Source organism: Cervus elaphus, chromosome 15 (assembly GCF_910594005.1).
Source record: "Cervus elaphus chromosome 15, mCerEla1.1, whole genome shotgun sequence".
Taxonomy (NCBI): Eukaryota; Metazoa; Chordata; class Mammalia; order Artiodactyla; family Cervidae; genus Cervus; species Cervus elaphus.
In genome coordinates, this window is record NC_057829.1 from 58,885,826 (window position 1) to 58,896,830 (window position 11,005).

The 11,005-nt window shown below is 40.3% G+C and overlaps 1 protein-coding gene and 1 non-coding gene across 5 annotated transcripts in view; one reads left to right on the forward strand and one right to left on the reverse strand.

The window, feature by feature from the left end:
* PLCE1 (phospholipase C epsilon 1) overlaps positions 1 to 10,666 on the forward strand; it is a 361,223-nt gene extending 350,557 nt beyond the window's left edge. For 3 of the 4 annotated variants that reach the window (XM_043926636.1, XM_043926638.1, XM_043926639.1), the window contains 4 exons: positions 1,816 to 1,974; positions 3,410 to 3,628; positions 3,938 to 4,146; positions 6,602 to 10,666. In XM_043926636.1, coding sequence (XP_043782571.1) covers positions 1,816 to 1,974; positions 3,410 to 3,628; positions 3,938 to 4,123 — 564 coding nt within the window. In that variant the 3' untranslated portion in view covers positions 4,124 to 4,146; positions 6,602 to 10,666. Of the gene's footprint in view, positions 1 to 1,815; positions 1,975 to 3,409; positions 3,629 to 3,937; positions 4,147 to 4,819; positions 5,131 to 6,601 lie in introns of those variants that run through there. The other variant, XM_043926637.1, reaches the window with a different exon arrangement.
* TRNAE-UUC lies at positions 5,379 to 5,451 on the reverse strand. Its single transcript has one exon. It is a non-coding gene; the product is annotated as a tRNA-Glu (tRNA).
* Positions 10,667 to 11,005: the final 339 nt, after the last annotated feature.

The window sequence follows — 11,005 nt, forward strand, 5'->3', positions numbered from 1 at the left end:
AATACTGGCCTCATTGGTTGGGAAGTATTCTTGTTGATAGAATTTGTCGTATTGACAAAAATTACAGAATAGGCCAATTTCTGGAAGAGACATTTTCTGAAATAGATTTTTTTCCTGTAACAGTCTCTTTTACATTGGTACTAATCCTTTAAATGTTTGGTATAATTTTTCAGTGAAATCATATGGGCTTGGAGATTTTTTTCAGAAGCTATTAATTATGAATTTAAAAAGATTTTAATGGTATAGGGCTATTTAGATGATTTCATATTGAGCTTTGATGGTTATGTTTTTTGAGGAATTGGTCCATTTCTTCAAATTTATGAATATAAAGTTATTTGTAGTATCCCCTTTTATCTTTTTAGTGATTAGAATCTGTAGTGACTTGTGCCTTTTTCTTGGAGGTTTATGCCTTTCTCTAACCAATTTCATGGCTGCAGAGCAGGCAATAAGATTAATAAAGACTGGAATTTTGCCAAGTAATTCAACAAAGAATGGAGTGATGGATTTGAGAGTATATGCAAGGGAGCGATTATTAATAATAATGTACTATAGACTCTGGGTAAGTGAGGGAGAGAGGGGAGAAATACTATGAGAAGGCACTAGGATTAAAGGACTGTGGGTTCTAGTGAGGTCTAATGATTGCTGGAGTCAGGGCCTATCCAGAGTAAGAGAAGTTAAGGGCAAGTAGTGAGAGATTAGTGATAGTGATAGTGAAGTCGTTCAGTCGTGTCCGACTCTTTGCGACCCCGTGGACTGCAGCCCACCAGGCTCCTCCGTCCATGGGATTCTCCAGGCAAGAATACTGGAGTGGGTTGCCATTTCCTTCTCCAACACTCCAGTATTCTTGCCTGGAGAATTTCATGGACAGAGGAGCCTGGCAGGCTACAGTCCATGGAGTCACAAAGAGTCGGACACGACTGAGTGACTAACACTTTCACTTTCAACTATGTATTTAAAACACATAATTATTAATGTAAAATTCACTGAAAGCCAACCCACCAAAAACCATCTAATCTGATGACCAATTCTCATAATTATTGAGAATTTTGTCAATATTCATTTCGATGTGACTTACTTCTAGTCATTGTTTTAGCCTTTCCACTGTGAGTTTTGTTCATTCAGCCTGCCGGAATGTCAATCTTGCATGTTTCACATTTCAGATGTCTAGCATTTCTTAAATGCTCAAGTTTTGTTGGGGAATGGAGGGGATTTCTCTTAAATGTACTTACTGTACTCTTATTTGGCTTTTTCCTGTGTGCTAAGTCGCTTTAGTCATGTCTGACTCTTTGTGACCCTATGGGCTGTAGCCCACCAGGCGCCTCTGTCCAAGGGATCCTCCAGGCAAAAATACTGGAGTGGGTTGCCATGCCCTCCTCCAGGGGATCCTCCCGACCCAGGGATGAACCAGCATCTCTTATGTCTCCTGCATTGGCAGGTGGGTTCTTAACCATGAGCACCACCAGGGAAGCCCATTTGAATTAGTAACTGGAAAATTTGAATAGTAACTGGAAAAATGGCATATTGTCTTTTTACAAATTTATCTCTAGCTTTTTTGTGGACTCAAAATCCACAGCAAACACGAGCAGATCTACTGGCTTGTTCGGGACCAGACCTTATCAGGGTGTCAACATTAGCAGAAACTTACATGCTAAGATGACATGTATATCCTTCTAGGATAGTTTGTGAAACAGTAACTAGTGTATGGGATATCAAGCTAAAAAGTTGTTTCCACATTGCCAAGATCCAACTCAAATTTTTACTAGATTTTTCTTTCCTTATTCTACGTTATCATTTACTTTCCTTTTCTTAACATAGAACCTGGAGGAGAAAAGCATTGTGCAAGATGACAAGGAGATGCTCCTGAGCTCAGAGGAGGACAGCTTCTTTGTCCAGGTGCACGACGTTTCCCCCGAGCAACCGCGCACGGTCATCAAAGCACCCCGTGTCAGCACCGCGCAGGACGTCATTCAGCAGGTGAAGGCCTCCCCGCCCTCCCCCAGCCCTGTCCTCAATGTCAACTGCTGGGCCCAGCTCCCTCTGGGGATGAGGTTCGGGAACAAAGGGGACATGACAAGGCAGCATGTGCCTGGTAAGGCTGGGAAGTATCCGGTCCTTCAACGGTACTTGCCCAGTATATGCTGTGAGTCAGGCTCTCTCGGAAGCCTTGACAGCTGAGCCAGAAGGTGGTTCTGCAGAGCAGGAGCGTCATCGTCTATCACCTAGTGACCATCTCTCCAGGATCCTTCAGACGACATGCAGGAGGACTCTCTGATCCTCTCCCCTTCTGTGTATATGGCTCCAGAGAACTCTGCTGCCTTCATTCCAAGCCCTGTAGTGGTTTGTGTTTATTAAACACTTGCTTGAGAAGTTAGCATAATGGTTCACAGCACCGACTCTAGATCAGGTTGCTCCAGATGTAAACCCTGGCTCTACATCTTACTAGCTTGGAGAGCTTGGGCAAGTCATTTAACCATCTGTGTGTAAGTTACATGGGTGTGCTGGTAAATTGGCTCTCTTTAAAAAAAAAAATAAGACCCTGATTTGTAGCATTTGCCAGTTTCTATCTTGTACATTCCTCACACATCAGATTCCAATGGGCTCCAGCACAATGCCGTGTGCCAAGCTACCACACAGGAAAACATGAAGATAGTGTAACAGCACTTTCTTTATAGTTATTGTGAACATTAAGTAAATATATGTAATGGACATTTGCCTAGTATAACACCTAACATGGCAAGCACTATTTAAGTGCTATTTGCTACACTGATTGCACAATAATTTGGTTAATGTTAGTCTCCTTAATAGGGGAGACTTTGCACTCCCCAGACTATATACAGTGTCTGGAACATAGTAAATTTTTGATGAGTGAATACATGCATAAATGAAAGATAGTCTCAATAAAAGATAAAAGAGAAGTGAGACCAGGTAAGTCTTAAAATGCCTTCAACATTCAAGACCAAGAGATGCAGAGGCAGTGTTGTGGGCCAGAGAGGCTCTGGAGGGTCAGGATTCTGTCCCTCACTGTCTGGGTGACTTTCAGGTCCATGAACTTTGGTGGATGCAGAAAATCTGGCTCAAGTCCTTTTTGTGTTACTTACTAAGCTGTTCATCCTCTGGAATCTGCCTGACCTCTTAAGTTTAAGCTTCCTTGTCTGAAAAATGGGGATTAGAACATCTAAATCATGGATGGGTGCTGTGAAGCTAAATGAGGCAATATGCACAAGTTTGTATAAGCTACAACTGTGAAAATGTAAAATGAGAAGTGGGATGACATGATCTGAAAAGGATCCTCCAACCCCCACCCCTGTCTAAAAGTCTGTGACTTTTTCCACCTTAAAGTCTCATTTACAGGGAAGCAAGTGTTGGAGATACTGTGTCTTTATTCTGTTGATCATAACTTACCTTTCAGACCTTATGCAAAGCCAAATATTCCTATAGCATCCTAAGCAACCCCAACCCGAGTGACTATGTGCTTCTGGAAGAGGTGGTGAAAGACACCGCCAACAGGAAGTCTTCCACCCCAAAGCCCTCCCAGCGTGTCCTTTTGGATCAGGAGTGTGTGTTTCAAGCTCAAAGCAAGTGGAAAGGTGCAGGAAAATTCATCCTTAAGCTAAAGGAACAGGTGCAGGTAAAGTTAATGGTTATTTTGCTCTAGCTGATTTTCATAACTACAGTATAATCAAATTCAGGAGCTAGTGAAAGCCAGAGGAAGTTCCCGAGTCAAAGACACTAGTGGGAAGAATTTTGCTTGGCTCTATTTTCACCGTGTGCAAAGAAATGTCTTTCCCTCTGGGTGTAAGCAGTCCTGAGGTGGCATGGGGGTGGGGGGTCCCCTCCACCCTGCTTTCCAAAGCTCTGCCTACTAGAAGAGAACAAGAAAGGGCTCTGATACAGTCTCTTTAACCTAATACCAAGGGAAGGTTCTTATTTTCCACAGGCATCTCGAGAAGATAAAAAAAAAGGCATCTCTTTTGCAAGCGAACTCAAGAAGCTCACCAAGACTAAACAGCCCCGAGGACCCACATCACCTTCTCAGGTCTTGGCCTCAGAAAATGTCCAAAACAAGGAAGAGAAACCTATGGCTGGCTTGCCTTCCAGTGACACCACAGACTACCGACAGTGAGCAAGATAGCATGGTTTACCCAGGTATCCTGAGTCATTGCAGCGTTCTAAACGGGGGTCAACTATACTACTTTGTAAGACATAAGTTTGTGCACTGTCTTTTGTCTTTTCCTGGAGGACGAAGTCCCTGAGGCAGGTAGGGATGGAACCCTACAGAAAAGGGGCTCTGAAGATACACATGACTTCAGCACTGATGATTTCAGATCTCCTTCTTTTGTAGATAACCAAGGCCCCAAGAGGACAATAAACTTGCCCAAACTACAGTAGCTTTATGTCATCAGATATAGAACTGTCTTAATTACTGGTAATTCATATGAACATTCTCAAAGGACTACTATGGGTCATTCTGTTTTCATTCTTTGGATTTTTAGTTTGCTATTCTTCTAATTTAGGTCTGATTTAGCCTCAACAACCTCCATTTCTTCTGACTCAATGGAAAAATTAAAATCTGGCTTGCAGGTTGTGATGATTAAAGAGAAAGCAAAATGACATAAAGTAAATCATGCCTTTGGCTGCCAGCTCACTGCTTGGTATTCACATACAGAGTAAATTTCATTCTGTTTTAAACTATTTAAATGGATCTGAATTTTTTTAAAAAAGGCATGTGAGGAAACCAAACATAGATCTCTTCTTTCACTTAGTTCCTTAATGAACTCAAGGGATTCTTAAAGCCCTCTTTTCACCTGTTCCATCATAGAGTTCTAAGATTTAAAATCCTTGAGAGACCAACAGCATGGTGAAGGCATTGTTGCTTATGTTACACAGCTGCATCATCTGTCTGCATCACAATCAGGTATTTCTTATATAAAACTGTAGCTCACAATTAAAAGAAATTTATTGATACCTCTTGATGGGGCCAAATCTGACTTACAAGAGCCCATATTGAGCCAATGTTTAAGAAGCAACTCCTAAAACAACTGGTGCCCCAGATACACTTACAAAGAAACCTCTTTCAAAACAGACATAGTGAAATACAGGAAATTACCTTCTCCAGAGCCTCTGCACACCCCACTATTCTGAGTCAGGGCTGTTCAGGTTCTGTATGTAAAGACTCACCAGAAAGAAATCTCAGCACCGTGGCAGCAGTCCACACCACACAGCATCAGATAACACTGAATCTGCACAGAACAGTGAAACCCTGGGCTGTTCCAGACTCTGAGAAGGCTCAGCACCCATTTTCTGTTGTGGTACATCTGGTATTTCACACCCTCCCCCTTTTTTATAGTTATCTTTATTACCACCTTCCTTCCTCTTAGTTCCCTGACCAGGAATTGAACCCGGGTGCTCGGCAGTGAAAGTGCAAAGTCCTAACCACTGGACCACCAGAGAATTTCCTGGTATCTTGTTTTTAAAGTTCTAGACTCAACTTACTTTCCTTCTCAGTGACAGTGTCACTGAGATAGTGCCTTCTCCAAGAACTAAGTGAGCTTTAGGATTAAGCACCAGTTGAGCCTCTCCAGCTTTTGGAAAATGACTCATCATGGTAGTGGGTCTGTGAGCACACAGTAAAGACAGTGATCAGAATTTCAAATATTGTTCTCCATATTAAGAACTTAGCATCAAATAAATCATAGGTGTTATAATGTTATGCACACCTCTCACTTCTCTGTTATAACTTCCGTTAATGATAGAGTGAAATTACACTTGGCAGAGGAAGAGCCCTGGGTGTGCCATAAGATTAATAAGTATATAATACAACTCCATTAGAAACCTGACTTCAAAATAATGTGCTTGCTCTAATGAGCATTACTAATTGCTTATATTTTATGGTGGTGATTTAGATGATTGCCTTTGGATTCAATTTTCCTATCATAAGCAGAAATTCATAATCAGTCAGTTGACCTCTTTCCCTAAATTTGGGGAAGGTTCTCTTTAACAGTCATTGAAAGAATAATAGCCATTGGTGCATAGATGTATATATGGTAATGTATGTCCCATGTTATTAACTTTACAAATAGTGTCTCCAAGAAAGAGCACTTGTGAAAAAAGAAGGGCCTTTCTGTATATGCTCATAAGAAAACAAGTTTAGTATTTTTATTGCTTTCTGAGCAACATAATATTTCATGTTATTTGTTCTGAAATATTCACCTCTAAAGTTTCAAGAGTTACCCCCTAATAATCATCTAAGAATTTCTAAACAAGTTATTATTTACCTTATCTTAAGTAATATATTTAACCAGTTGAAAGAAGTCCACCTTTAAAAAAAAAAAAGAAAAAGCTGAACAGTTTAATTGTGGTTAAAAAACTTTCTAAAGAATGTGGTGTTCCAGGGCAGAAATAGCCTAATGTTCCACCTCCCAGGAACATCATGTTCTAACACTATGAGTTTATAGGAAATACTCTCTGCCCCAAACCCAGCCACCAGAGCTGTGGGTTTCTGTTGGTTGAACAACCCTAAACCTTGCTACACTATGAATTGTTTCTGCTGCTTCACTTTGAAGATATTAATACTAACAAGCCTATGTATACAACTTTACAGGTGAAGATCTTTTGGCAAGAAGTTAAAATCAAGAACGAACATAATGGAGACAAATATAATTCCCTTATTTTCATAAACTAAACTGGAAACTTACGATTTCTGAACTCTTGATCCGAGGTCCACGCTGAGGTCAAGCAAAATGGTACAGGGCTTGCTATCAACTGGTTTCCTACTGAATGAAGCAAAGAAGCCCAGCAGACTGCCATTTTACATGTCAACAGTTGGAAAAACCACCGCTAAGCTTGCAATAATTGACTTAGAACAGGAGTCAGCAAACTTTTATAAAGGGCTAGTCAGTAAATATCTTCGTTCTTATGGGCCAAATGGTCTCTGTTGCAATGACTTAGCTTAGTGCAAAAGCAGCCATAGACAATACATACATGATTGAATGTGGTGGCTGTGATCCAAGAAAACTATTTAAAGACATTGGAATTGGAATTGCATATCATTTTCCCATGGCATAAATATTCCTCTTTGGATTTAAAAAAAAAATCATTTTAAAATGTAAACTATTCTTAGTTCAACAGCCACACAAAAGCAGGTGGCAGGCTGGATTTGGCTCAAGGGCCACAGTTTGCTGACCTGACTTAGAAAACTGGGAACAAGATGCACAGAGGTAAGAAAACAAGCAGGCTAGTTTAGTCATACCTATTATGGCTAAGAATTGGAAGCTTTGGGGCATTGCACATGTAAATATGTCCTCTAGGACTCATTAAAAAATAATTCAACCTACTCTCTGTATTGTGTACCATCGTGAACTCTCCTATAGTGTTTCTTTTTACATATAGAATGATGTTGGGTTTTTTATGTTTATCACTTATATTCACAGACTTTTGGTTTCTACAAAATGAATTTAGAATAATGTTATCTACTGAGTTGTGGCATCTTAGTAAGAAACTTAACCATGTTTCTAACGCAGAAGTAGACTGTTGGTTGTTTATTTATTTTACGAGGTTTGTACTGACACTGTACCTATGTATTTATTATACATAGCTTTCTTGATATTGCTTGCAGATTAGAAGCATTAGTGGTTCTATTTCACTATTTGAAAACAAATCTCCTTAGAAGAAAATGTATGCCCTGAATACCTGAAATAGGCCAGAATTTCATGTATCTTGCCATTTAATGTAAATTATTTTTAAAACTTTGCTGTATAAGACTATCATGTAAGTGATAAAGGATTCGTCTTGTTCTTGGCACGAAGCAAATTGTGACTCTTCACATAAAATGTGTTCCTCTAAAGTAAAATCCAAATTTTATCTTTCTAATGACCTTCAAATTTGATGTTTTTCTTCAAATTATAAAACATACTATAATCTCTAATCTCTGCTTTGAGACATTTTCACCATAAAAAAAAATGAATAAAACAATTCCCCCTTCTTTGTGTACTCTAACAAAAGTATCAAAAACACACAGCTTTCATGTTATTGGAAGTTCTGACTAAGTCAAAGCCTTATTGCTAAAAGAATCACCGTTTGCTTGTCAACAGCATTCAGGCTATTTCAATTTGATGCTGTTTGTACAGTACTACAGGTTTCTTTTTAAATGAAATAATCAGTCTGCAACAAATGCACAATGCTGCCTTCACTTTAAAAATTTTTCCAGAAACCGTCATCAAACTTGTCTCAACTAATGGGCGTTTTTGCCATCTGTTTGGGCTTTGCTGTGCTTTCCGACTCTCTACAACTCCATAGACTGCAGCCCACGTCTCCTCTGTCCATGGGGGTTCTCCAGGCAAGAATACTGGAGTGGGTTGCCATATCCTACTCCAGGGGAGTTTCCCAACCCAGGGATCAAACCCAGGTCTCCCGCATTGCAGGCGGATTCTTGACTGATGGAGCCACCAGAGAAGCCTCTGGTTGGCGTTACTGTGTCATAAAAATCGAGTTACAAGTCCAACTGGCTAGAGTCAAGATGAAAACTGTGCAGAGTAGTGAGGTGGAAAGCAAGACTGGTCTCACTAGGTTTTATCAACTGGTCTTGACTCTAAGCTCTCCATCCCACCCCAGGGTCCTTAGCATAAAATCTGGAACTTAACTTGAGACTGGTTTTAGCAAGTGAGTGAACCCAGCCTTCTGCCCATGTCGCAACCCATCTTGGTTGTTCATCCCATTGTGAGGTAAAAGTACACATTCTAAGGTATTTGAGTCCTGGGGATTTTAGGAGGGACACATTGCTCAAAAATGTAGAGGGTTTACTCTATTATTACAACTAACCAACACAACCTGGTGTTTGCCAAAAGTAAGAAATTTTGATTTAAAGTTACTCTGAATTATACATCTGTGTTAGTATACCAAATGAAAGAAACTGTCCTACTGTTTAGAATGCATCTAAAATAGCCACCCAGGCTTATACCCATTACCATTTCATACTTTTCAGACTACTAAAAACCTGGGTAGCAAACTTTCATCAGTAAAGTTGATATGGGAAAGAATCTAAATATGTAAGCTGGGTTTATTACAAGATTTTGAGGAAAAATATTTTAAGATGCTTCACTGAAAACAGAAAGAAAGGAGCATGAATTCTGTCCCTCTGCTGGATGATTCCAACTTTTAAGATTACGGGAGCTGGCAGGAAAGGATTTAGACTGGGAATCCAATGTGATGTGTGATGCCAGAAGAAACAGAGTAACTTCCTATCACCTCATCTGGAATTTACTGTTTTGCCAACTAATGTAAGATCACATAAGGGTGTGAAGGAGTTGAGAATAAGTCTGAGGATAAACTTGTAGGAGGTAACAACATTATTTGGGTAGAAAGTGCCCTCCTGAAGGAACACCTCCTTTCATGTCATCTTTAGCAAGTAAAAGTTATTTATAAATTCTCCAGTTGGGGGGAAATATGGAGTCCAGACTCAACAAAAGTGAGTCAAAAATCAAATTTACTTTTCAACAAAGGTCTCCCATCTTGATGGCTCTGGAGACAGTGGAGGCTCATTAATGACAGTTGGCGTCCCCAGTGGCTCCGTATGTTCTTTTCTTAAAATCTACCTCTTTCCTTTCCTCTGTTCTCTCCCTTTACAATATCTCTGTAGACCTCTCCTCCTCTGCCAGACACCCACAGGCCTTGCTTAATTCCAAAAAGTAGTAAGACCTTGTGTACTGGTCTGGTAAAACAGAATTAACTAAAGCATAAAACTCCACAACTCTGCTCCCATGCCACTAAGGAGGATTTTCCTGGCTGGTGTCTGATCTTAAACTTGGCAGTGAGACACAGCCTACAGCAAAAGAAATCTCTAGATGGCAGCCTTGAACCCCTCCAGTTGTTTCTCTCAGATCAGCAGCAAGACAACAGGGCAATCCCTGGGCCCTCCAAAAAGTTACTAGAAGAGGAGACTGCCTCTTACACCAAGCCCACACCTCAGTCAACATTTCCTACAGTACATTGTTAACAACTTAAATGTTCTCTGCCATTGCCACCTGTCAACTTCTTAAGTACAGTCCTTGCCTGATGGCTAAGGATTTTGACAGGAATTCCTGAATGTTTTTGAGATACTGAATCTCCAAGATTACCAAGCTGTTTGTATACATCTCTTAGATCCAAAACATGCTATGCTGAAGTCTGCCATTAAGCAGGCCTCTGAAACCTTCCCTATTTCAGATGATATAGGTCTTTGAACTTCAACAACTCACTCAACTGGGTAATGCCTCATTCAAACAAAAATGATCTGACTCGGCATACAAGGGCATGGAAGACTGAGGCCATATCATATGTCTGTTGTTAACCCAGTTCACTTTGAAGTGCCTAGCACAATGCGAAGCACATAGTAGGTGTTCAATATTTATCTAGTTAAAGAAACAGATATGAAGACTAGTTTATAATAGCCTCGGGCTGTATGTCTGTGTGTTATCATTAATGAGTACAATATTTAGCTCTGAAAATGAAACCCATCAGTACAAGACTGTAGAAGTTAAATGCACAAGTATGTTTCATCCTCAATTCAATGGCAACCCACTCCAGTACTCTTGCCTGGAAAATCCCATGGATGGAGGAGCCTGGTAGGCTGCAGTCCATGGGGTCGCTAAGAGTCGGACATGACTGAGCGACTTCACTTTTCACCTTTATGCATTGGAGAAGGAAGTGGCAACCCACTCCAGTGTTCTTGCCTGGAGAATCCCAGGGATGGGGGAGCCTGGTGGACTGCCGTCTATGGGGCTGCACAGAGTCGGACATGACTGAAGCAACGTAGCAGCAGCAGCAGCAATTCATACAGGATGTTCAAATACAAGATGTATAATTTTATGGTCCCACTGTGATTCTCTGTATATGTAACAAGAAGGTTAAAAGCATAGTGCAACTGTGGAATAGTTGATGAACTTCTGTTTTAAAATTGATCTTTCATTTAAAGTATAGTTTCTGCTGCCAAAGTGAAATATAAATGTATTTATATATGTTTGGAAAAATA